General features: G+C 40.8%; 2 protein-coding genes across 8 annotated transcripts in view; both read right to left on the reverse strand.

Moving 5' to 3' along the window:
- Nucleotides 1-3,637: 3,637 nt before the first annotated feature.
- On the reverse strand, nt 3,638-19,830 carry LOC106573821 (megakaryocyte-associated tyrosine-protein kinase). Of its 3 annotated transcripts, none has more exons than XM_014149183.3 (14): nt 19,575-19,830; nt 18,238-18,265; nt 17,543-17,656; nt 17,045-17,160; nt 15,685-15,904; nt 9,424-9,517; nt 9,118-9,183; nt 8,889-8,988; nt 8,650-8,734; nt 8,357-8,430; nt 7,165-7,360; nt 6,606-6,692; nt 5,525-5,563; nt 3,638-4,992 (listed from the first exon to the last, which is right to left on the reverse strand). In XM_014149183.3, the coding sequence occupies exons 1-14, from the start codon at nt 19,586-19,588 to the stop codon at nt 4,801-4,803; spliced, it is 1,425 nt and encodes a 474-aa protein (XP_014004658.1). In that variant the 5' UTR covers nt 19,589-19,830; the 3' UTR covers nt 3,638-4,800. The 3 variants fall into 3 exon arrangements, with proteins under 3 accessions (XP_014004658.1, XP_014004654.1, XP_014004659.1); XM_014149179.3 differs by having other exon boundaries at nt 18,238-18,300; XM_014149184.3 differs by lacking the exon at nt 5,525-5,563 and having other exon boundaries at nt 18,238-18,300; nt 19,575-19,827.
- A 159-nt stretch (nt 19,831-19,989) lies between these two features.
- LOC106573822 (zinc finger RNA-binding protein) overlaps nt 19,990-27,700 on the reverse strand; it is a 44,969-nt gene continuing 37,258 nt past the window's right edge. For all 5 annotated transcript variants that reach the window (XM_014149188.3, XM_014149187.3, XM_014149186.3 and 2 more), the window contains exons 16-19: nt 27,583-27,678; nt 27,357-27,468; nt 26,249-26,346; nt 19,990-23,933 (exon numbers count right to left, since the gene is read on the reverse strand). In XM_014149188.3, the coding sequence (XP_014004663.3) occupies nt 23,760-23,933; nt 26,249-26,346; nt 27,357-27,468; nt 27,583-27,678 (480 nt within the window). In that variant the 3' untranslated portion in view covers nt 19,990-23,759. The remainder of the gene's footprint in view (nt 23,934-26,248; nt 26,347-27,356; nt 27,469-27,582; nt 27,679-27,700) is intronic.

Below are 27,700 nucleotides of genomic sequence, written 5' to 3' on the forward strand. Positions count from 1 at the left end.
TAGATTACACCTGCTCACTTTCGGTTGTTTGAAAAGGAAATAATCTCCAAAATATCGTTATTTTTTAAACAAGCCTTAGAAAGTTGGTTGCAATTTCAGTTTAATCCACCTGAAAAGACGGAACAAATAATACAACAAATGTTGTGGTTAAACTCAAATATACTAATTGATTAAAAAAAAACGTATTTTTCGAAGAAATGTTTAAAAAAGGTATAATTTTAGTGAATGGTATTATAAATAGGACTGGTGGAGTTATGTCACACATGCAGCTAACACAGACATATGGAAATGTCTGCTCTACCCAAAATTACAACTAATTAATTGCAGCATTACCACAAAAATGGAAGAGGCAAGTAGAAGGGGGAAAAGTAAGGAACTTGAATGTCGGCCCTGTATTAAAGAACATACATGGTTAAAGAAAAGTGTGATAAATAAAAACATATACCAATTTCATTTAAGGACCAAAAAACTGACAGCTGTGCCATATAAATTGCAAAATAGTTGGGAAGAGATTTTCGATGTACCCATTCCATGGCACATGGTTTATGAATTGATACGCAAAACAACGCCGGATTCAAAACTTCAAATTTTTCCATTTAAATTACTAAACAAAATTTTTGCAATCAATAGAATGTTATATATATGGGGGATACAATCTTCCCAGCTCTGCAGATTCTGCTGTGAGGAGGCAGAGTCATTAGATCATTTATTTTGGTATTGTCCATATGTAGCTCATTTTTGGTCACAGGTCCAGGAATGGCTGAAGAATTGCAACATTTGCCTAGAACTAACACTGCAGATAGCAATACTGGGCGATTTGAATAATATAATAATTATTTTAGCAAAAATGTTTATTTTTAATTTACAATCTGTGGAAGCTATGAGAATAGAAAGGTTCAATACTTTTGTGAAGCATCACTGCACATTTGGAAAATATATGGCAAATAGAAATCCAAAATGGATGATGTTGAGAGATAGATGGGAGGGGTTGAATGGAGCTGAAGGGTGGGACTAATAAGATAACCAATGGAAAACATACGGGGTCTGTAAAATGTATATAGGTTCAGAACTTTTGTGAAATAGCACAGTTACAAATAGAAATCAAACTGGATGGACATCAGAAATAGAGGAAGGACTAAAAACAAACAAAACATAACTATTGTAAAATAGATTGTCTGTAAAATGTGTATAAGATATATAAACTGAAGGTAGAAGCCTAAGTGTTTATTGGTTTACTCCAATCGGGGGAAGGGTGGTAGGGTTTGCGGGGAATAATAAAAGGTATATTCTAAAAAAAAAGTATGCATGTCTATATAGGTATGCGTATGTATATACAGTGAGGGAAAAAAAGTATTTGATCCCCTGCTGATTTTGTACCTTTGGCCACTGACAAAGAAATGATCAGTCTATAATTTTCATGGTAGGTTTATTTGAACAGTGAGAGACAGAATAACAACAAAAAAATCCAGAAAAACGAATGTCAAAAATGTTATAAAATGATTTGCAGGGGATTTTCTCTTTAGAGAAACAAAGCAAATCCACACACCCTATGGTGATGTGATGGGAGCGGATTATGACTCAATCTATACGGATGGACAGACAGCCAGAAAGACAAACACCTGATAAGTAACTCTGACAGAGGACTGGTTTTATGGGGGTAAAGGCCTACTACATTCATGGCAAATGAACTAAAAATAAGAGTATATTCCCTTCCAATAACGTGCAACTCCTCAGAGCCTGTACACAGTCAAACTGCGGTCAGCTTTGTAATTCCTTACTAATATCAGCAATAGCATTCAATATTTCACGTATTAAGCTCTGAGTCACCGGGCATATTGCTGGACAATTAGGGTCCCTAACAAGCAGATACGGGTGATCTGGGATTTAATCACGGATAAGCATTTTTCCTCTTTCCATCTCTCTCTCATTTTCTCTATGAAAGAAAAATAACAAGATAACAAATAATATGTCAAGCAGGAAACCGAATAGGGGTGTGGAGATATGTCGCGCTGAGCGGCTCCCACATTTACCACAAATATAATTAATTGAAGGACTTCCTTACTGAAGCTCATTCCATTAAAAAATATAAATAACATGTTGTAACATGTTGTGACTTAATATAATATCCTGCATCCTTCATCGCACAAATTCAACATACGTTAAACGATGTCGATATAAAAGCGCTACGGAGAAAGGGATACTTAGTCAGCTGCACAACTGAATGTATTCAACCGAAATGTGTCTTCCGCATTTAACCCAACCCCTCTGAATCGGAGAGGTGCAGGAAGTTGCCTTAATCTAGTCATCGGCGGCAGAACAGACGATTTCTCCACCTTGCCGGCTCAGGGATATGAACCATCAACCTTTTAGTTACTGGCCCAACGCTCTTAACCGCTAAACTACCTACCACCCTAAGCTTTTTCTTTAAGTAAATCAAGATGCATGAATGTATACTGTAGCCATTTAGAGGGTGTCTGTGTAGTTTTTGGTATTACTATCCTTGTGGGGACCAGAAGTCCTCACAAGGATAGTCAAACAAGGAAAATTCAGATAAGTGGGGACATTTCGCTGGTCCCCACCATAGACATTAAAACCAGTCGATAGTGATAGCGCTGACGTCATCCAAGTATTCCTATGGAAAACTCCCAATACGCTTGAATTTGAAGCATGCCATATTGCTGGATGGGGCTGAAAAAGCATTGAACGTTGAATATCACATTGAGCATGGTCAAGCTATTAATTACACTTTGGATGGTGTATCAATACACCCAGTCACTACAAAGATACAGACGTCCTTCCTAACTCAGTTGCTGGAGAGGAAGGAAACCGCTCATGAGGCCAATGGTGACTTTAAAACAGTTGCAGAGTTTAATGGCTGTGATAGGAGAAAATTGAGGATGGATCAACAACATTGTAGTGACTCCATAATGACAGTGAAAAGAAGGAAGCCTATACAGAATAAAAATATTCCAAAAGGGGAAGTTGTACAACTGAAATGTGTCTTCCGCATTTAACCCAACCCCTCTGAATCAGAGGTGCGGGGGCTGCCTTAATCAACATCCATGTCTTCGGCGCCCGGGGAACAGTGGGTTAACTGCCTTGCTCAGGGGCGGAATGACAGATTTTTACCTTGTCAGCTCGAGGATTCGATCCAACAACCTTTCGGTTACTGGCCCAACGCTCTAAGCACTAGGCTACCTGCCGCCCTGTTTTTTTTAGGATAAAAAAATTAACGGAATAAAGCTAAGCACAGGCAAAATCCTACAGGAAAATCTGGTTCAATCTGCTTTCCAACAGACACAGAGACAAATTCACCTTCGGGAGAACAATAACCTAAAACACAATGCCAAATATACACTGGAGTTGCTTACCAAGATGACATTGAACATCCCTGAGTTACCTAGTTCAAAATATATGGCAAGACTTTAAAATGGCTGTCTAGCAATGATCAACAAACTTGACAGAGCTTGAAGAATTTTTTAAAGAATAATGTATAAAAATTGTTCAATCCAGGTGTACAAAGATCTTAGAGACTTACCCAGAAAGACTCACAATTGTAATTGCAGCCAAAGGTGATTGTAACATGTAACTCAGGGGTGTGAATACTTATGTAAATGAGATACAATGGGCTCTAAAAGTCAATTCAAATTTTATTTGTTACATGCGCTGAATACAAGTGTAGACAAGTTCACTTATATGTGTATTAGAGTAGTATAAAGTTAAGTATTTGGTCCCATATTTCTAGCACACAATAACTACATTAAGCCTGTGACTGTACACACTTGTTGGATGCATTTGCAGTTTGTTTTGGTTGTGTTTCAGATTATTTTGTGCCCAATAGAAATAAATGGTAAATAATGTATTGTGCCATTTTGGAGCATCTTTTACTGTAAATAAGAATATAATGTTTCTAAACACTTCTACATTAATATGGACGCTACCATGATTCCGGATTATACTTATGCCTCTAACTTTCTCAGTCATCATTATTCACAATTTATTCAGGATCATCTGTAATCATGGTGAATTTGTCCCAACATTTTTGGACCCCTAAAATGGTGGACTATGTACAAAAAGTGCTGTAATTTCTAAACAATTCACCCGATATGGATGAAAATACCCTCAAATTAAAGCTGACAGTCTGCACTTTAACCTCATAGTCATTGTATCCTTTCAAATCCAAAGTGCTGGAGTACAGAGTCACAATAACAGAACATGTGTCACTGTCCCAATACTTTTGGAGCTCACTGTATTTCTGTACTTAACTTTCAATACATTTGCGAAAATGTCTAAAAACATGTTTTCACTTTGTCATTATGGGGTAGTGTGTAGATGGGTGAAAGTAAAAAAAAAATAATGTTATCCATTTTGAATTCAGGCTTAACAACAAAATGTAGAATAAGTTAAGGTATGAACACTTTCTGAAGGCACTACAAAGTTTTGTTTTTGTACAGTTAGTTCTGATGGCTGGAGTTTATTTGTTGCAAAGATGATTTCTTCAGACAGTGATTCTGCCACAGAGAAAGCCATGTCTACATTTCACTGCTGTTTATAGTATGGAGTCATAGTGAGTGTGCATAAAGGCTCATTGATGATCTAAGAAAGATGTATACTGCATGTCCCCTTAGCAAAATCAGCCAATGTTCAGCCTCTTTATGAGCCACTACCATTAGATCCAGCCCTGACCAGCCTTCTGTGGGTTCAGGCTCACTTCGGGCCACCTGTCCCGGGTTACTGTCCATCTCCAGGCAGCTCTAAACAAAGAACAATAGTTATTTGAATAGGATTATTGAGGTGACCTCAGCAGGCAGGGCCAGGGCTGTGTTTGGTCAGCTCTCTCTCTATCTTCTCCTGTAGTTTATGAAAGGAGGGCCTTTTCTTGGGCTCAGCCTCCCAGCAGCCCCTCATCAGGGCGTAGACAGTGGGGGGGCACTCCTCTGGAGCCTCCATACGGTAACCCTGCTCCACCCGCTCCTTCACCTCCTTCACAGACTGAGGGAGACCAGGAAGGAGATAGAATAGGAGAAAGACAGAAAAAGAGATGGCGCATGAGATAATGCCACCCCCTCTTAATGGGTCGGTTCACTTTTTAGTGGACATAAAATAAAAGGTCAAACGTTCAGCCTACATACTGTATCTGTATGTTAATCACCTGGATTAAACAAGTACAGTACAACTCACTCATTCTAATTATATGGTTAGACACTAAGCATGCTTTAAGTCATTCTAGCTGATCCCCCCAGGCTGTCCCTATATCCCCCCCGACCTACCAGGCAAACAGGGACAGGGCTAGATGGGTACAAAGGATTGACAGTGAGACTGTGTGTCACAGGAGAGTGTAAGTACCATAATCTCCCCCCCCCCCCCCCCATGTACAAACACAAAATTACGCAAGCTCTCTCTCTCTCTCTCTCATCCCCACCACACCCCTTCGCTCTTTTTTTTGTCTGGCTGCCTTCAGGAGCTGTTGCCTTAGAAACGTGGCCTACAAGCACTAATCTTGGTTTATCTCTGCTGTTATTACCTGGTTAGTGCCTTTGCTTTGATTCTCTGCTTTACATACCTGTGGGGGAAGTAACAGACTCTCTACAAACAGATACAGCATGGAAAAAAGGGATATTAAGTATGGAGTAAATAAATAAATAAATAAATACACATGCCCTTCCGTTTCACTCCAGTTAACTGCCCTCCGATTTCAGAATAGTTTGTTAATCGGCGCAGCTTCACTAAGACTGAAGTGTGTCTCTTCAATTCAACACATATCGTGATAATGAGTGTCAATGAAAATATAGTGCTATATAAACAGAGGTCTGGGCCAGATTCCAGTATGTGACTGCATCTGACACCATGGGAAAGAAATAAAACCTACTCATGGGGTCCTCTACTGGTACAACATCACGACTACACATAGAAGAACCACATTTTATGAATGCTCTAATTTCCCCCGACTCCTATTCAGGACAGATCAAATGAGTCCGGGGCAAATCCATGTCCTGACGCACTAACCTGCCTTTAATCTTAGGGGAAGTTTCCTTAGTTTCAGTAGCATAAGTCTATCAGTGGATAAAGCACTGCTGACGTAAACTGGATAATGGCCCATAGAGGGATAAGGGTCAAACAAAACCCATTTTCCATGACCTGCCCTAATAGGTCAGGCTTTTTATGTAACCTGAGATTATGGTCATTTGGAGAGATGCACTGGTGCCAGGATGTCAATGGTGTTTTCAGTTAGTAAAAACTACTGGGTTGCCACTGATCAGCGGTAAGATAAGGGCACTGGACGCTGTAGCAGGCATCCCTGAGGACAGCGTCAGTAAGCTTTACTGTACTGTGGCTCACCTGTCCCGGGCAAAGACCTCTGGAACACCTGCTGAGAACAGAGGACCTTGCAGCTTCCATGAAGGAAAGAGAGCTATGGCATGCTATCATTCAGCGCATTGCACCACCATAATAAGCAAGTGAGCAACTGGGTCAGACTGCCTTGATAAGATTTTTCAAAGCAGCCGTTCATATTTTTGTCACACACTCATTTTTGTTGCATTGTTGTGGCAGTAACTCAGAACTATACATCACTGTTTATAAAGATCAGTAAAGTCAGGACTCACCATCTTGGGGTAGGGCTGTCGACCGTAGGAGAACGTCTCCCAGAGGAGAACACCATAGCTCCATACATCTGACCGCGTGGAGAATTTCTGCAGGACAATCACACATGACCACAAAAGCAATTCAACGACAAATGACAAAATTCCACTGATGGCTGCTCGACATGATAGTTACTGTGTCATAGCGACATAAGCTTGGCAGGCTAAAAAAAACAGACTCCCAACCTCATAGTTCACATACAATTCACATGAGTTACACATGAGTTACACATACTGTTAAGTCTGTAAAGTGGGCGTCAGTAACCGAAAGTTTGAATCCCTTAGCCGACAAGGGGACAAATCTGTCGATATGCCCTTGAGCAAGGCACTTAGCCCTAATTTCTCCCACACTCCGAAGGTGTCTCAGGGGGAGTTGGGATATGCAAAAAAAACTTTTCCAATGTATTAATACACACTTGTGAAATAGGACAGATAAGCACCCACCTAAATCATATTTTATTATACACATGTCTGTACTGTAAGCATGATAAACGCTAGATGTTAGAGGTAAACATGATCCTACCTCTTTCTTCAGGGCCTCAGGGGCTGTCCATTTGACTGGTAGTTTAGCGTTGTCCGAGGCCTTGCAGTCCACCTTGGTCAACCCAAAGTCACTGACTTTGGCCACGCCTTCGTTGGAGACCAGGATGTTACGGGCCGCTAGGTCTCTGTGAACCAACCTCTTAGACTCCAGGTACTCCATGCCCTCGCACACATCTCTGAACACACACATACACACACTCTTACTGAAATACACAGAAATGCACAGCTTCTAATAAAGACTCTCTTAAAAACGAGGCTTTCAATAAAGTTGGTCATGTGGCAGTGTTTTAATGTATAACATATAAAGTTATATTTAAATGATATACTCCGAGTCAATATTCATGTCATAAGAAGCAATTCCCTACAACCACGCCCACAAATTAGGTGAAACACATTCTTTCCCATTGACCGCCATTGTAAAAGAGCCAACTTCGCCGTCAATGTTTAGTTACAGTGCTTTCGGGAAAGTATTCAGACCTTGACTTTTTCCACATTTTGTTACGTTAACAGCCTTATTCTAAAATGTATTAAATTGTTGTTTTTCCTCATCAATATACACACACACAATACCACATAATGACAAAGCAAAACTCTTTTTTATGTTTGCAAATGTATTACAAATATAAAACTGAAATAACACATTTACATAAGTATTCATGTAAATATGACATTTACATAAGTAAGGTATTTCATTTTTTTTTTATACATTTGCAAGAATTTCTAAAAACCTGTTTTCACTGTCATTATGGGGTATTGTGCGTAGATTGTTGAGAAAATAAAATATTTAATCCATTTTAGAATAAGGCTGTAACATAACAAAATGTGGAAAAAGTCAAGGGGTCAGAATGCTTTCAGAATGCACTGTATACAGAAGTAACAAAACATGTTGAAAAGCTGCTGTGTTGTTCAATGTACATGTAACCAGGTCAAAAATCCAATCCTACGGTTGCCTCGGGAGCAGGTAATACTGAAAAGTAATCTTTAGACATGCTGCACTTTTCTTAAATGTAATTTTGTAATTGACTAAAACAAGCAGATAACAAGAGAATTGTGTTTGAAAAATGTCCGGTTTTTGCTGTGGGCCAATGGGGTAACCTAGGTTCATTTCCCCACAAGCGGGTGGGGCCACGAAGTTCTATCAAATACCGCCTGGGACTGTGGTGGGGCCTCACAGTGCAAAACGTAGTAGCTGGCCAGTGCTAATGACAAAACGGCCCCTCGTCCGGAGGAAGTTCACCAGATTACCCTGCAACACACAAATAATACAGTTGGATAACAGTTGTGTAATCTAAATTAGATTTGAGTAGAGAGTCCTAATTGTTTGTTTGTTACAGATAATTGTTTTGCATCAACAAGCTGTTAGGGCTTGTCTCCTGGACTGAGATTAAGTCTACTCCTAGTCTGTTAGTTAGTCTTTATTGACTGTGATGACAGATTGACGGTACTGAAGTCACGGCAGCAGAACCTTGGCCATGAGCTCTGTGACGATGTGCAGTCCATTGTCTACGATCACCCCCAACAACCGCACCAGGTTCTTATGCTGCAGTTTCCTAGTGGAAAGTTCATAATCAGATCAAAAACAGATCAAAACAATAAAATAAAATGAAAAAAATAAAGGAACAAAGGGATGAAGGAACAAAGGTCAGAGTCGTTACTCCATTTAATGAAGTTAATTAAGAAACTGTGTCGCCACTCTCGACTCACGTCATAACAGTGGTCTCCTCTAAGAATGCCTGTGCCGTCACATCACATTTAATGTTCTTTACTGCCACCTTCTGGCCAATGTAGTCTCCTTCAAATACCGCTAGGGGACAACAAAACAAGACCAAATTAAATCTGTAACAGAATCAGGATTCAATTCAAGGTTACAATGGTTTACCGGCTTATTTAAAAAAAAACTCCACCGAAACAATTGAGGAAATTGCAGCCTCACCTCCAAACTCCCCCTCTCCGATACTCTCTCCCAAGGTCAGCTTCCTGATGTCCAGCAGCCATCCCGCTGTGACACACACAGATACCAATCTAAAACGGTATCTTTTTTTCTCTCTCACTTCTAAAGAAACAGGTAGCTTCTATATTTATCACTCTCACTTCTAAAGAAAGCCACATTAACACCCCACCACCACATCCTCCCACATACAGAATACCCTTATACCCCTCATCCAGGAAGGCACTGATCTCCGAGCCTTAAGGAGGCCAACTCTGACACATCATGAGAGTGTAAAGACTAAGCCCTTACTTTTAGACAGCTCCAACTCAGCTGACTTGGTGCCTTCCTTATCTTTGGGCTTCAGAAGTTTGGTGGCGATAGCTCCCTTGTGCTTGGAGTGGAACTGCAAATATAGCCATTATTATTATTTTTATTAACCTTTATTTATACAGCGTGGGTCACCATTGAGACCAGGGTCTCATTTACAAGGGGGGCCCTGTGAACATGACTATACACAATAAAATGTAACACAACATAATCTAAAATAACAATACCAATACAACAACAATAATTAAATCAAACAGAACTCACATATCACCTCCCTTAAAACTTGATCTAAACGTTCCAATGGAGACCAGCGAGTCTAGCTTCAAGGTGGCCTGAAGGCTATTCCATGAGCTGGGGGCATAAAAACTAAAAAGCATTTTTCCCCCAACTAAGTGGAGACCCGCAGGACCTCCAGAAGCATCCAGTCCAGAGAGCGGGTCAGCTTACGGTATATTAAGAACAGAGAATGAACTATGCGGTCGTTGACACTTAAAAGGGTCAGTATGAGGCTTTGATGGTTTAGTTGGTTGCTAGAACTCACAACACCAGAGCTGATTCCTGTATGGGCAACATAATGATTGTATGTACAGTGTTTACTGTTAGTTATTCATTCTAAAACTATAACAATTAAGTACTGTCAAAAAGAAAACAGAATGATCGTAAGGTGAACTGTACACAACAAATGTATTTTTACAAATCCAATAGCTCTGCGTGTCAGGAAGCAGCTGGATTCTCCCCTTATTTTCTCACCAAAGTCAGTCAGCGATATGAGTCAGGACTAAAGACCTCTGTGCTCCACAGATAAGGGAGTGGTGAGGCATCTTTAGCCTTTACAGTCACCCGTATCTCCAAACTCCCTAATGACTGTGCTTCCAATAGCTCGGAAACTCACAGGCACAACATAGATAAACCTTAAAAGGTCTGCTGAGACCCTTCTTTTAAACTGTAAGCAATTAATGACAGTTCCTTTCTATGGGTGACAATTTGCCGTGGTTAGGTTCAAATAAAATTCTGAGTGATTATTTTTCCATATAGAGGCTGATTATGAACATTAGCTCCTCAGTATAAAGATGTAGGCAAGACATTTGTATGGAAATTCTGTATTTTCATACACTCCCCTTTTAAATGTGACTCTACTATACTACCCTACCAAGCAAAAAGGCAGTAACTGCTCATTTGGTCAAAAATGAGTTAGTCATTTTTGCAACATTAAATATATGCGCCCCCCAACCCCTCTTTCTGTTTATCATATATGCATAGTCCCTTTAACTATACATTCATGTACATACTACCTCAATTAGCCCGACCAACCAGTGCTCCCGCACATTGGCTAACCGGGCTATCTGAATTGTGTCCCGCCACCCACCACCCCCTCTTTTTACGCTACTGCTACTCTCTGTTCATCATATATGCATAGTCACCTTAACCATACCCACATGTACAAACTACCTCAATCAGCCCAACTAACCGGTGCCTGTATATAGCCTCACTACTGTTATAGCCTTGCTACTGTTATTTTTCAACTTAAAAATTGCACTGTTGGTTAGAGGCTGTAAGTAAGCATTTCACTGTAAGGTCTACACCTGTTGTATTTGGCGCATGTGACATGTAAACTTTGATTTGGACAAGTATCCTGCCTCTATTGTACTGTGTTTTGGAGAAAATGGGGGTCATGTTAGCAGTAACTGCATAAAGTTACTGTGAAACCAAGGTAAATAAAAAACATTTTTCTCAGTTCCACGCTATGAGCAGTTACTGCCTTTTTTCTTGGTAGGGCAGTGGATACTCTAGCATTTTTTATTTGAGATCAAATGTTTACTATGAGGCCGATGTGAGTAAGAACTTTAAACAGGTTAAACACATTCGCAAGGCTGTGGGGCCAGAATGAATACCAGGGCGCTTAATCAGAGCATGCGCTGACCAGCTGGCAAGTGTGTTCACTGACATTTTCAACCTATCCCTAACCCGGTCTGTAATACCAACTTGTTTCAAGCAGACCAGCATAGTCCTCCTGCCCAAGAATGCCAAGGTAACCTGCCTATAGTAAATGAATATCACCCTGTAGCATTCACATCTATAGCCATGAAATGCTTTGAAAGGCTGGTCACGGCTCACATCAACACCATCATCCCAGACACCCTGGACCCACTCTAATTCGCATACTGCCGTAACAGATAGAATAGAATAAAACTTTATTGTCCATCCAGGATGGACATTTTTCTTTGGCATCACCTTCATTAAAAAAAAAAAAACACAAACACATTCATTCTCACATCATACACATTTAAACCAGTCAGTCCATCATGTTGCATACACTAACAACATAGAAGACATTAATACATTCACTCACAAACAACCACTGTCCCAAATGCACTAGATTCAATTGACTTTGTATTTAGTAGTCCAAAAGCACAAGGAACGAATGAATGTTTGAACACGTTCTTCTTGGCCATGGGCATTCTGAAGCACCAGCCAGGGGAAAGCCACAGATGACGCAATCTCTTTTGCATTCCACACTGCCCTCACCCACCCGGACAAAAGGAATACCTACGTAAGAATGCTGCTCATTGACTAAGGCTCAGCATTCAACACCATAGTCCCCTCCAAGTTCATCAACAAGCTCAGGACCCTGGGACTGAACACCTTTGTCTTCAACTGGATCCTGGACTTCCTGAGGGGCCGCCCCCAGGCGGTGAGGGTAGGCAACAACACATCCGCCACGCTGACCAACAACACGGCGGCCCCTCAGGGGTGTGTGCTTAGTCCACTCCTGTACTCCCTTTTCACCCACGACTGCTTGGCCACGCACGACTCAAACACGATCATCAAGTTTGAGACGACACGACGATGGTAGGACTGATCACTGACAACGATGAGGCAGCCTATAGGGAGGAGATCAGTAACCTGGCAGTATGGTGCCAGAACAACAACCTCTTCCTCAACATCAGCAAGACATGACGCTGATTGTGGACTACAGGAAACAGAGGGGCATACACGCCCCCATCCACATCGATGGGGCTGTAGTAGAACGGATTGAGAGCTTCATGTTCCTCGGTGTCCACATCACTAAGGAATTAACATGGTCCACACACACCCACACAGTTGTGAAGAGGGCACGACAACGCCTCTTCCACCTCAGGAGGATGCAAAGATTTTGCATGGTCCTCAGATCCTCAAAAAGTGATATGCACTGCACCATTGAGAGCATATTGACCGGCTGCATCACCACTTGGTACGGCAACGGCAAGGCACCCGCTACAGAGGGTGGTGAGTACAGCCCAGTACATCACTGGGGCCGAACGTCCTACCGTCCAGGACCTCTATACCAGGTGGTGTCAGAGGAAGGCCCAAAAAAATGTCAAAGACTCCAGCCACCCAAGAAATAGACTGTTCTCTCTGCCAAGTCTGGAACCAACAGGACCCTGAACAGCTTTTGCCCCCAAGCCATTAGACTGCTAAACAGCTCATCAAATGGCTACCCAAACTACCTGCAATGACCCTTTTTTGCACTAACTCTTTTGCACAGACTCTATGCACACACACACACACACTGGACTCTACCCACACACACACACAAAACGTCCACTCACACAAAACATGCGCACACATGCATAGTGATGCCACACACACACACACAGTCACCACATACGCTGCTGCTACTGTCTATTACCTATCCTGTTGTCTAGTCACTTTACCCTACCTAAACTGAGTATACAAAACATTAAGGACACCTGCTCTTTCCATGACATAGACTGAAAGTTATGAACCATAATTGATGTCACTTCTTAAATCCACTTTAAATCAGTGTAGATGAAGGGTAGGATAGAGGTTAAAGAAGGATTTTTAAGCCTTGAGACAATTGAGACATGGATTATGTGTGTGTGCCATTCAGAGGGTGAATGGGAAAGAAAAGATTTAAGTATCTTTGAACGGGGTATGATAGTAGGTGCCCAGCGCACCGGTTTGTGTCGAGAACTGCAACGCTGCTGGGTTTTTCATGCTCAACAGTTTCCTGTGTGTATCAAGAATGGTCCACCACTCAAAGAACATCCAGCCAACTTGACACAACTGTGGGAATCATAAGAGTCAACATGGGCCAGCATTCCTATGGAATGCTTTTGACACCTTGTAGAGTCCATTCTGAGGTCAAAAAAGGGGGGAGCAACTAAATATTAGGAAGGTGTTCCTAATGTTTGGTATACTCATTGTATATGTACATAGCTACCTCAATTACCTGGTAGCCCAGCACATCGACTCGATACTGGTACTCACTGTATATACAGTTGAAGTCGGAAGTTTACATACACTTAGGTTGGAGTCATTAAAACTCGTTTTTCAACCACTCCACAAATTTCTTGTTGAACTATAGTTTTGGCAAGTTGGTTAGGACATCTACTTTGTGGATGACACAAGTAATTATTCCAACAATTGTTTACAAACAGATTATTTCACTTATATTCACTGTATCACAAATCCAGTGGGTCAGAAGCTTACAAACACTAAATTGACTGTGCCTTTAAACAGCTCGGAAAAATCTAGAAAATTATGTCATGGCGTTAGAAGGTTCTAATAGGCTAATTGACATCATTTGAGTCAATTGGAGGTGTTTCTGTGGATGCATTTCAAGGCCTACCTTCAAACTCATTGCCTTTTTGCCTGACATCATAGGAAAGTCAAAAGAAATCAGCCAAGAAATTGTAGACAAGTCTGGCTCATCCTTGGGAGCAATTTCCAGACGCCTGAAGGTACCATGTTCATCTGTACAAACAATAGTACGCAAGTATAAACACCATGGGGCCACGCAGCCATCATACCACTCAGGAAGGAGACGTGTTCTGTCTCCTAGAGATGAACGTACTTTGGTGCGAAAAGTGCAAATCAATCCCAGAACAACAGCAAAGGACCTTGTGAAGATGCTGGAGGAAACAGGTACAAAAGTATCTATATCCACAGTAAAATGAGTCCTATATCGACATTACCTGAAAGGCCGCTCAGCAAGGAAGAAGCCACTGCTCCAAAACCGCCATAAAAAAGCCACACTATGGTTTGCAACTGCACATGGGGACAAAGATTGTACTTTTTGGAGAATAGTCCTCTGGTCTGATGAAACAAAAATCGAACTGTTTGGCCATAATGACAATCGTTATGTTTGGAGGAAAAAGGGGGAGGCTTGTAAGCCGAAAAACACCATCCCAACCGTGAAGCACGGAGGTGGCAGCATCATGTTGTGGGGGTGCTTTGCTGCAGGAGGGACTGATGCACTTCACAAAATAGATGGCATCATGAGGAGGAAAATGATGTGGATAAATTGAAGCAACATCTAAAGACATCAGTCAGGAAGTTAAAGCTTGGTCGCAAATGGGTCTTTCAAATGGACAATGACCCCAAGCATACTTCCAAAGTTGTGACAAAATGGCTTAAGGACAACAAAGTCAAGGTATTGGAGTGGCCATCACAAAGCCTTGACCTCAATCCTATAGAACATTTGTGGGCAGAACTGAAAAAGTGTGTGTGAACAAGAAGGCCTACATGCCTGTCTCAGTTACACCAGCTCTGTCAGGAGGAATGGGCCAAAATTCACCCAACTTATTGTAGGAAGCTTGTGGAAGGCTACCCGTAACGTTTGACCCAAGTTAAACAATATAAAGGCAATGCTACCAAATACTAATTGAGTGTATGGAAACTTCTGACCCACTGGGAATGTGATGAAAGAAATAAAAGCTGAAATAAATAATTCTCTCTACTATTATTCTGACATTTCACATTCTTAAAATAAGGTGGTGATCCTAACTGATCTAAGACAGGGAATTTTTACTAGGATTAAATGTCAGGAATTGTGAAAAACTGAGTTTAAATGTATTTGGTGTGTGTAAACTTCTGACTTCAACTGCAGCCATGTTATTTTTACTCGTTATTGTTATTCAATCTGCATTGTTGGAAAATGACCCGTAAGTAAGCATTAAACTGTTGTTTACGAAGCATGTGACAAATACAATTTGATAGTACAGAATGTCACCTTTGTGGGTATTTTTATACATAGCTGTTTTACCTTTTAGAAATGAAAGCACTCTATGTATCTAGTCCCCCCCATTTGAAGAAATCTTAAATATTTGGACAAATTCACTTATAGTGTATTATTAAGGTAGAAAAAAGTTTAGTAATTGTTCCCATATTCCTAGCACTCATTGACTACATCAAGCATGTGACTCTACAAACTAAATAACAAATCTATCTCCTCCTCACCTCTATCATGTCTATGAGGTTGTAGAAGTACTGGGTGTTGTCGATGGTCAGTTTGCTGTGCTGGTACATGACTCGGTAGTGGATGACCTGGCTGGAGTAGCCGACACAGAGCACATAGTCACCAGGGTGGCGGATGGACTCCCGCACCAGGAACAGGCCATCCTCTACAGGCCGCAGCTTGGACACCGCCTCGGGACCTGAGATCTTCCCATGGAACCAGCTGACATGGACCAAAAAATTATTAGTAAAAGCAATTAATAAAGAGACATTCCACAAAGTGTATTGCACAGGGCTAAGGATTTTGTTCTGGTCAAGTCACATGTTCAGGAAATCACTTGGCCCTAGCTATATAAAGCCCTCTTAGGTCTCACTCCCCCCTATCTGAGATATTTACTGCAGCCCTCATTCTCCACATATAACACCCGTTCTGCCAATCATATTCTGTTAAAGGTCCCCAAAGCACACACATCCCTGGGTCGCACGTCTTTTCAGTTCGCTGCAGCTAGCGACTGGAACGAGCTGCAACAAACACTCAAACTGGACCGTTTCATCTCAAACTCTTAATTCAAAGACTCAATCATTGACACTCTTACTGACAATTATGGCTCCTTTGCATGATGTATTGTTGTCTCTACCTTCTTGCCCATTGTGCTATTGTCTGTGCCCAATAATGTTTGTACCATGTTTTATGCTGCAACCATGTTGTGCTGCTGCCATGTTGTGTTGCTACCATGTTGTTGTCATGTGTTGCTACCATGCTTTGTTGTTGTCATAGGTCTCTCTTTATGAGTGTTTTCGCTCTACTCGTGATGTGTTTTGTCCTGTATTTAAAAAATATATATTTTTTTTAATCCCAGTGTTTTGTCCTGTATTTAAAAAAAATATATATTTTTTAATCCCAGTGTTTTGTCCTGTATTTAAAAAATATATATATTTTTTAATCCTAGTGTTTTGTCCTGTATTTAAAAAAATATATTTATATATTTTAATCCCAGTCCCCGCAGGAGGCCTTTTGCCAGGCCGTTATTATAAATAAGAATTTGTTCTTAACTGACTTGCCTAGTTGAATAAAGGTTCAATATTTGTTTATTTTTTTTTAAATAGCACTAAGCTTACATAACTGGAAAAAAAAATCCCCATCTCAATTATATTATAAACTGCTAGTACAAAAAAATGCCACTATGAGGAAGTGTACATATCAGTCCTTCAGTAGAAGACAGTGTGGATATTATGGAGAAGAACAAAAAGGGAAACAGAAAAACACATGACTAAATTGCACAATATACATGGTGGTCAGTCATATGACTGGGGATAAAGGAAAAATAATGAAATCCAGACTGATAGCCTTAAATAGACTTACGGCATGAGACTGAGACTGGGGTCGACACGAATGGCCTCTCGCTCTCGCATGTTGGTGGCAGAGATGAGTCCTTCCTCTCCTGTGGTGTTGTGTCTGGCCTTGTAATGTTCTTTCCCCTAGAAAACAGCACCAGAACAGCTTTCAGTAGAATCATGCAAATGGATACATTTTTATCTCAGTTCAGCTCAATTATATTTATAGAACCCCCACCAAAGCAGACAATGCACAAAGATCACGGGCAAGTTTTTATTTTAATTTTATAAAAGTACATTGTAAATTGTGTGCTTACATTTGTATACGATCGCATATCTCTCTCTATTATGCATGGGAATACTTTGGAACAGATTACTTAAATAAAAATATCATGGAGCTTATGTGCTGGTGTTTTTACAGTCTTTTTTTGCTCAGAAAACTTGTGGGGCAAAATAAAAATCGCCTGCGCGCCAAATTCGGCCTGTTGCCACAAGTTAGGGAACCATGCTATAAATCATTACGTACCGTTCCTGTTCTCATAATAGTGAGGATGTCTCCTTTGCGATAGGCCAGTTCACCAGTTTTGGGCTGGCTGTGGTCACTCTTGGCAACACATTGTGTGCCGAACACCAAACACTTCTGTAAGGGAGAGGTCAGAAATGCAAAGGCCTGTGACTGAACTTTGACATTTACAGCATCGGTTGGTTCAAAATTCTAAAATGTGGACATTTCTCTGAAATGTGTACACTACATTTAACAAACATTATAAACTGGGTGGTTTGAGCCCTGAATGCTGATTGTCTGACAGCCGTGGTATATCAGACCGTATACCATGCGTATGACAAAACATGTATTTTTACTGCCCCAATTACATTGGTAACCAGTTTATAATAGCAATAAGGCACCACGGGGGTTTGTAGTAAATGGCCAATATACAGTACCACAGCTAAGGGCTGTGTCCAGGCAATCCGTGATACGTCGTACTTAAGAATAGCCCTTAGCCGTGGTATATTGGTCATATACCACACCCCCTCGTGCCTTATTGCTTAATTATAGTTCAGACACTGGTGATTGTACGTTATGAATTACGATAAGTTATTTCTCAGGCAGTAATGAATCACACTACTAATAGATAAACAAGCTAGTGTCCTGACAGAAAGATGGCTTTTATCTCCCAGTAAGTGACCCTGTAGTGACCGGAACATGGAATGGATACATACCGTTGCCATCCTCAAGATTGGAATATGCCTGGGTGGATGTAAATTCATAAGTAAAGAGAACACCTGTTTAAGGAGAGCACATTATGCAAAACATCATATGGAAAACTTTCATCACAAGTCTAGCAATAATAGTAGGCTAAATAAACAATATGTTATTTAAGAGTAACAGTAGCCTCCCACTGGGCAAAAACTGGTTGAATGATCGTTGTTTCCATGTCATAATTATAATTTTTTTGTATCGTGATGACCTTGAATCAACGTGGAAAACTGATTGGATTTGCAAAAGGTCATCAACTTAAGGGCATTTTGTATTTTTTTTTAAATCTAAATGCAGTGTCTCATGGTGACATTTTTTTTGCAGTGGTGGAAAAAGCACCCAATTGTCATACTTGAGTAAAAGATACCTTAATAGAAAATTACTCAAGTAAAAGTCATCCAGTAAAATACTACTTGAGAAAAAGTCTAAACGTATTTGGTGTTAAATATACTTAAGTATCAAAAGTAAAAGTATCAATCATTTCAAATTCCCTATATTAAGCAAACCAGATGGCACCATTTTCTTGTTTTATTATTTACGGCTAACTAAGGGCACACTCCAACACTCAGGCATCATTTACAAACGAAGCATTTGTGCTTAATGAGTCCGCAAGATCAGAGGCAATAGATGACCAGGGATGTTCTCTTGATAAGTGCATGAATTTGACAATTTTCCTGTCCTGTTAGCCATTCAAAATGTAACGAGTACTTTTGGATGTCAGGGAAATTGTATGGAGTAAAAAGTACATTATTTTCTTTAGGAATGTAACGTCAGGGAAGTAAAAGTATTTGTCAAAAATATAAATAGTAAAAGTACAGATACCCCAAAAAACGAGTTAAATAAAAATACTTTAAAGTACTACTTAAGTACTCTTCACTACTGATTTCTTGTTAATTTCACGTAGTTGACAACTCAACCAAAACTAGACATTGAAGAGACGTCTGTGCAGTGGGCTACCACTGCTCCTTCCCCGTCATTAAAATATATACATTCCTGAAAAAAAATAAACCCTTTTTGAAGGATCAGTTCAATATAAGTATTCAAAGAAAAGGAAAAAACAAAGTAGGCAACGGCATTAACAGACGACTGAGGGTGGGGCATCATATGGCAGTGGCAGTCTGTATACCTGTGGCTCAGCAATGTAGCAAAATGTTGCCTAATATGGTGCAAGGACAGATGTGATAACAGCGCTAAGAGGATACAGGTATTTGGTGACCAGTCAATAGACACATGAACTAACACTATTTCCTGACAACGAGAAGACCGTTGAAGCCATAACACAGTTGAAACTGTCACTTACCTATAACGCTGCATTTGTACGACCTGTTACGTTGGTCATTGCCGTTTCGAGTGGGTAACCAATTGCTGCGATTCATTACAGGCTATTCCGTAAAAAAGGAAATCGAGGTCGAGATAACTGCTTACTTCTTCCTTAGAAGGTCAGACGTCAGGAACGGAAAAGGTTAAGCAGACGCATCTTCGAATACTAGACAGCGGTTCATACGCTATTATTCATCATCACTCACAATAGCCCATCTCATCGCCCCCTTTCCAATCATGAATATTCAATACGCCAGAGGGGTGTGCTAGGATATGTGGAAGCCCTGACTTTTTTTTCCAGTGAGATGACTGGCACCACATTTTAAAAAGGTCCGTGAGGCGCCAGTTCTGTCAACAACAACAAAAACAATTATTAATTCACACAATGAGAAAAGTATATCTACATGAGTTAAGTCTTTAATATTCATCCTTGGTTTTAGGCAGCATTACAAAAGACGTTCAAATAATATTACAGCAACTTTAACTCTCCTTTTAACAAAACAAAGTTGATTGCAACATGATCCAAAGACAAAAAGTTAATTAAAATAGTTATTGTGAAGATGCTCTTTGAAAATAAAATCAACATCAAAAGCCTTTTTTTTTTTTTTTTTTTTACAAAAACCTTAATACAAAGATATCTGCATTTTTCCTCATTTCCTCACAATGATAAGATGTTCAAAATATTGCATGATACAGTATTGATTTATTACAATGTTCCCCTTTTAGAACTATCAGTCCATATATATTGGCATAGATCACTCCTCCTCGCCTCTCCACCTGATGTGTGGTGAGCATTCTGGCACAAATCAGTTACTGTGCATCACCCAAGTGGGTGTCACACATTGGTTGTGGATGAGGTGAGCTTCCCCCTAACTACAGATGAAGTCGGAAGTTTACATAAATGAGTTTTAATGACTCTAACCTAAGTGTTTCAACCACTCCACAAATTTCTTGTGAACAAACTATAGTTTTGGCGAGTCGGTTAGGACATCTACTTTGTGCATGACAAGTAATTTTTACAACAATTGTTTACAGACAGATTATTTCACTGTATCACAATTCCAGTGGGTCAGAAGTTTACATATACTAAGTTGACTGTGCCTTTAAACAGCTTGGAAAATTCCATAAAATGTCATGGCTTTAGAAGCTTCTGATAGGCTAACATCATTTGAGTAAATTTGAGTCAATTGGAGTTGCACCAGTGGACATATTTCAAGGCCTACCTTCAAACTCAGTACCACTTTGCTTGACATGGGAAAATCAAAAGATATCAGCCAAGACCTCAGGAAAAAATAAAAAATTGTAGACCTCCACAAGTCTGGTTCATCCTGGGGAGCAATTTCCAAAATGCCTGAAGGTACCACGTTCATCTGTACAAACAATAGTACGCAAGTATAAACACCATGGGACCACGCAGCCATCACACGGCTCAAGGAGGAGACGCGTTCTCTCCCCTAGAGATGAATGTACTTTGGTGTGAAAAGTTCAAATCAATCCCAGAACAACAGCAAAGGACCTTGTGAAGATGCTGGAGGAAACAGGTAAAAGTATCTATAACCACAGTAAAACGAGTCCTATGTCAACATAACCTGAAAGGCCACTCAGCAAGGAAGAAGCCACTGTTCCAAAACCGCAATAAAAAAAGCCAGACAACGGTTTGCAACTGCACATGGGGACAAAGATCGTACTTTTTGGAGAAATGTTCTCTGGTCTGATGAACCAAAAATAGAATTGTTTGGCCATAATGACCATCGTTATGTTTGGAGGAAAAAAGGGGATGCTAGCAAGCCGAAGAACACCATCCCAACCGTGAAGTACGGGGGTGGCAGCATTACGTTGTGGGGTTGCTTTGCTGCACTTCACAAAATAGATGGCATCATAAGGCAGGAAAATTATGTGAATATATTGAAGCAACATCTCAAGACATCAGTCAGGAAGTTAAAGCTTGATCGCAAATGGGTCTTCAAAATGGACAATGACCCCAAGCATACTTCCAAAGTTGTGGCAAAATGGCTTAAGGACAACAAAGTCCAGTTATTGTAGTGGCCATCACAAAGCCCTGACCTCAATCCCATAGAACATTTGTGGGCAGAACTGAAAAAGCGTGTGCAAGCGAGGAGACCTACAAACCTGACTCAGTTATACCAGCTCTGTCAGGAGGAATGGGCCAAAATTTACCCAACTTATTGTGGGAAGCTTGTGGAAGGCTACCTGTAACATTTGACCCAAGTTAAACAATATAAAGGCAATGCTACAAAATAATAATTGAGTGTATGGAAACTTCTGACCCACTGGGAATGTGATGAAAGAAATAAAAGCTGAAATAAATCATTCTCTCTACTATTATTCTGACATTTCACATTCTTAAAATAAGGTGGTGATCCTAACAGGGAATTATTACAAGGATTAAATGTCAAGAATTGTGAAAAACTGAATTTAAATATATTTGGCTAAGGTGTATGTAAACTTCCGACTTCAACTATATGTAAAGCGCTTTGGATGTCTAGAAAAGCGCTATTTAAGTCCAATCAATTAATTATATGAAATCTCCAAACACACAAAAGACAGATTTTTAAATGCAAAGAATATGGCTGCATATAATAACTCATTTCATAAGAGCTTTATTCTCATAGCATGCTAGACATAGACTGTGCAACATAGGAGCTCTCTGTCAACTCCTCTTACACAAAACATATTCTATAACCCAGTGATTTCCTTAAAAGCGTTTTGTGGTGCAATCAATCACATCTTCAAAAATGCAGATTTTTTTTCTTTACAGGTGTCTGACAAATTTATAGACATCTTTAGACTACACAGAGAGAGTGCTTTACAAAGCGCTGTTTTCAGTCTTTACAGCTTTAGCATTTTATTTGTCATTGCTTTCAATTTTGGCACAATGGACTGTACATTTTTAAAACTTACTTTAATGTACTTGGTTTTAAGTCTCATTAGGAAATGCAACAGAACGGTTTCGGAGGCGTGCATTGATGTGGGTTACTCGTCTGTGTTTGAACGTGGGAAGTATTTGTACTTTAACTATGCCAAAACAGTAGTTACATTCACTCACCCTTCTAGATAACTTGAAACAGTCTAACCATGTCTCAAAGTAGTCTAGCTAGCAAGTTAGCCAACTTCTTTCACTAAGTCGCTTCAGCCGCCTGGTGTGCAACTGTGGCAAAGTTGGGTTGACTTTGGATAGCCTGTCTGTGGAGCGAGTTAGGGACTGTCAATAAATTACACAATGTAAATGAGACAATAACTTCATGTTGCACACCTGTTCTCTTTAAATTCTTTCAATATTTGTATATTCATTTCTAAAATGTATAGTTGGTTTGATGTTAAGTCATTGAAATTTGGAGCTATTGATATTTTTAAATGTCCCATGTACATTGTGCAATTTAGTGATGGTCCCCAACTAACCCAATAGCGATATCGAATGTCAAACCAAATTGACCATGGGCATTACGATCTGGTCCTGTGCAGCTGCGCTCTGAAGTGATGATTACTTGGGTGCTGCCAGCTGTGGGTAGGATGAAAATAAACCCAATATATGCACCTAAATGAGTAACTCCTGCAGTCTTCAGTATATGATAAATGGCCTGTACAGTAAAGGATTAAATCTTCTCTTCAATAAGAAAAGCAGGGGAAAAAGTCCTTACAGTACATACAAAACAATGTAAGGAACAGTGGTTGGTACAGGTACTGTAAATGGGAGGGCTTCAGAAGTTGAGTGGGCAAATATTCTGGAAATGGAATGATGCAATCATTTAGCCTGGTTCCAGATCAGTATGTGCTTTAGCAAACTCCTCTGATGATTGTCATGAAGCACATACAGATCTGGGACCAGGCTATCAGTCATTAGCTCCTAGAAAACTCAGTAAGTCAGTCTGACGTTAAAGCCAATTTCCAGCACAATTTTAAGAGTAAATCATCTTTACCTTTCCCCTCCCATTCCCTCTAGGGGAGACAAATGTTACAACTAAGTCAGTTATATTCATATAGATTCTGCGAATTAAAAATAAACGTAAAGGATGTGACATTCTGCCAGTATAGACTACTAACCTGCTCTAGCCTGGGTGCTGATATGTTTCTGTTTTACTCTATCATTCTCATGCCAACATTAGAAGCAAAACCAGACGGCCATCCAAGCTAACACTGTCAGAGATCAAGCATCCACCTCATCTGTATCGTCCTTCTTGTCTTTCTTGACCTCCCCCTCTCCCGTCTCGCTCCCGTCCCGCCTGCGCTTGCGGTTCCGAGCGCTGGCCTTGGACGCCGGCAGGGAGTCCATACCCAGAACCTTGTGGATCTGACGGAACGCCAGCAGTCGCAGAGCATGCTGGAATCAGAGACGAGAGGAGGATCAGTGGACTTCAAACACATTCCATTGTCACACATATCAAATGGGTAAAAATCATAGACGAATGGAGTGTAATTAGAGCTAGCATAATAACTAGGGGTTTAAGTTAGATGGATATGAGTGTACAAAACCTTAAGAACACCTGCTCTTTCCATGACAGACTGACCAAGTGAATCCAGGTCAAAGCTATGATCCCTTGATTGATGTCACTTGTTAAATCCACTTCAAATCAGTGTAGATGAAGGGGAGGAGACAGGTTAACCTCTCTAGGGTAGGTGGCACAAAATCGTCCCACCTACGTAACAGCCAGTGTAATCCCGTGGCGCGTTATTCAAAAACCTCAGAAATGCAAAAACTTCAATTTTTCAAACATATGACTATTTTACACCATTTTAAAGACAAGACTCTCGTTAATCTAACCACACTGTCCGATTTCAAAAAGGCTTTACAACGAAAGCAAAACATTAGATTATGTCAGCAGAGTACCCAGCCAGAAATAATCAGACACCCATTTTTCAAGCTAGCATATAATGTCACATAAACCCAAACCACAGCTAAATGCAGCACTAACCTTTGATGATCTTCATCAGATGACAACCCTAGGACATTATGTTATACAATACATGCATGTTTTGTTCAATCAAGTTCATATTTATATCAAAAACCAGCTTTTTACATTAGCATGTGACTAGCATGTGACTAGCATTCCCACCGAACACTGCCGGTGAATTTACTAAATTACTCACGATAAACGTTCACAAAAAGCATAACAATTATTTTAAGAATTATAGATACAGAACTCCTCTATGCACTCGATATGTCCGATTTTAAAATAGCTTTTCGGTGAAAGCACATTTTGCAAAATTCTCAGTAGATAGCCCGGCATCACAGGGCTAGCTATTTAGACACCCAGCAAATGTAGCACTCACCAAAGTCAGATTTACTATAAGAAAAATGTTATTACCTTTGGTGTTCTTCGTCAGAATGCACTCCCAGGACTTCTACTTCAATAACAAATGTTGGTTTGGTTCAAAATAATCCATAGTTATATCCAAACAGCGGCGTTTTGTTTGTGCGTTCAAGACACTATCCGAAAGGGTAAATAAGGGTGACGAGCATGGCGCAATTCGTGACAAAAAAATTCTAAATATTCCATTACCGTACTTCGAAGCATGTCAACCGCTGTTTAAAATCAATTTTTATGCCATTTTTCTCATAAAAAAGCGATAATATTCCGACCGGGAATCTGCGTTTAGGTAAACAGACGAAAGAAAATAAAGCAGTCGGTCGACTCGGGCACGCGCCTAAGCCCATAGTACTCTGATCGGCCACTTGCCAAACGCGATAAAGTGTTTCAGCCAGAGGCTGCCTCGATATCGTTCAGCTTTTTCCCGGGCTCTGAGAGCCTATGGGAGCCATAGGAAGTGTCACGTTAGAGCAAAGATCCTCAGTCTTCAATAAAAAGAGCCAAGATGAAACACAACTTCTCAGACAGGCCACTTCCTGCATGGAATCTTCTCAGGTTTTGGCCTGCCATTTGAGTTCTGTTATACTCACAGACACCATTCAAACAGTTTTAGGAACTTTAGGGTGTTTTCTATCCAAAGCCAATAATTATATGCATATTCTAGTTACTGGGCAGGAGTAGTAACCAGATTAAATCGGGTACGTTTTTTATCCAGCCGTGTCAATACTGCCCCCTAGCCCTAACAGGTTAAATAAAGATTTTTAAGCCTGGAGACAATTGAGACAAGGATTGTGTGTGCCATTCAGAGGGTGAATAGGCAAGACTAATGTAAGTGCCTTTGAACAGGGTATGTTAGTAGGTGCCAGGCGCACCGGTTTGTGTCAAGAACTGCAACGCTGTTGGGTTTTTCATGCTCAACAGTTTCCCATGTGTATCAAGAATGGTCCACCACCCAAAGGACATCCAGCCAACTTGACACAACTGTGGGAAGCATTGGAGTTAACATGGGCCAGCATCCCTGTGGTACGTTTGACACCTTGTAGAGTCCATGCCCTGACGAATTGAGGCTGTTCTGAGGACAAAAGCGCAAGAGGGTGCAACTCAATATTAGAAGAGATCTCAGTGAGATTGAAAGAGGAGTCTCAAAGAAACATAGGGGGTTTAAAGGTTGTGTGTGTACACCACACCCTTATCCATGATTTCTTCACAGAAATTCATATTCAATGTCTTCTGTACGCAGCACAGTTTCCCAGTCTAAGATGGTAGACCAACAAATGTTAAAGTTGATTATACCAATCACATGGTGAGAGTGTGGTAGTGAGCGTACCTGTGCGCTGGCAGTAATGTCTTCCCTGGCTTGTTTGGTCATGCTCCCTAGAGCATCGGTTTGGTGCTTCTCACAAGGGTCCAGCAGCCCAGGACCGTCTAAGAAAGAGGAACACAAAATCAGTACACACACTGATTTGTTTAACACTTTTTTGGTTACTACATGATTCCATAGTTTTGATGTCTTCACTATTATTCTACAATGTAGAAAATAGTAAATATAAAGAAACACTCTGGAATGAGTAGGTGTCAAAACTTTTGACTGGTACTGAGAGAGAGAGAGAGAGAGAGAGAGAGAGAGAGAGGAAAGAGGAGAGAGGGGAGAGAGAGGAGAGAGAGAGCTCACTCTCTCTCACTTACATCCTACTGCCACATTACTTAGATTGTTCCACTCACTGCTTACATACCACCTCTTTGTACAACTTACTTCCTGTTCAGAGCTACGTTTACCGATGACAAAGCACACTAAACATAGCTCTGAACATGAAGTAAGTTGTATGTTTACCGCTGACAAAGCACACTGCAAACCGCAAGTTTCCCCTTGGACCCTGAATGACCAGTGGAAAGCACCCAGATGGGTCAAAACAGAGCTACAGTAGACGTTACATTTTTTTACATTTGTAATTTAGCAGACGCTCTTATCCGGAGCGACTTCCAGTAGCGCATACATTTTCATACTGGTCCCCTGGGGGTATCGAACCCACAACCCTGGCATTGCAAGCGCCATGCTCTACCAACTGAGCCACACGGGATCAATGTGATGTGGGGGTGATCCCACCCTGGCCTAACAGATGTGGGGTGATCCCCCTGGCCTAACAGATGTGGCGTGATCCACCTGGCCTAACTAATAGATGTGGGGTGAATATACCTGGCCTAACTAATAGATGTGGGTTGAATATACCTGGCCTAACTAATAGATGTGGGGTGAACCTGGCCTAACTAATAGATGTGGGGTGAACCTGGCCTAACTAATAGATGTGGGGTGAACCTGGCCTAACTAATAGATGTGGGGTGAACCTGGCCTAACTAATAGATGTGGGGTGAACCTGGCCTAACTAATAGATGTGGGGTGATCCCACCCTGCCTAACTAATACTAAAACTACCTCACCTGGCAGTAGGATGCCGGTAGCGATACATTCCAGGACCCGACGCATGGCTTCCCCTGGGCTGAGGGGCCCTGTGGCACTGCTGATGGCCTTCTCTACCAGCAGCTCCATAGCCTGAACACAGGGAAAGGACACAAATGCCACGTAAGACAATTCACACAATCAAACTTCAATTATCATCAACTAGCTTCCTTAGAAAAGCTGAACACTGAGACAGAACATCCTCACCCAGGATGGCATCTTGCCCCAGGTTGGCACTCGCTGGCAAAGATCCCGTAACACTCTAATGATGATCACACAGGACTGAAGACCATTGGCACGAGCCTGTAGATGCCACACACACACA

This window comes from Salmo salar, chromosome 16, assembly GCF_965601325.2.
Source record: "Salmo salar chromosome 16, fSalSal1, whole genome shotgun sequence".
Classification (NCBI taxonomy): Eukaryota; Metazoa; Chordata; class Actinopteri; order Salmoniformes; family Salmonidae; genus Salmo; species Salmo salar.

What these genes read in the sequence shown, in the direction of transcription:
- LOC106573821 (XM_014149179.3), bottom strand. Translation starts at nt 18,285, where the DNA reads ATGAATTTACATCCACCCAGGCATATTCCAATCTTGAGGATGGCAACG. An exon ending in CCCAGTCTCAGTCTCATGCC is followed by an intron (nt 15,905 to 17,044) that starts GTAAGTCTATTT and finishes GGTCCATGTCAG; the next exon opens with CTGGTTCCATGGGAAGATCT. An exon ending in GAGGAGACCACTGTTATGAC is followed by an intron (nt 8,735 to 8,888) that starts GTGAGTCGAGAG and finishes ACTTTCCACTAG; the next exon opens with GAAACTGCAGCATAAGAACC.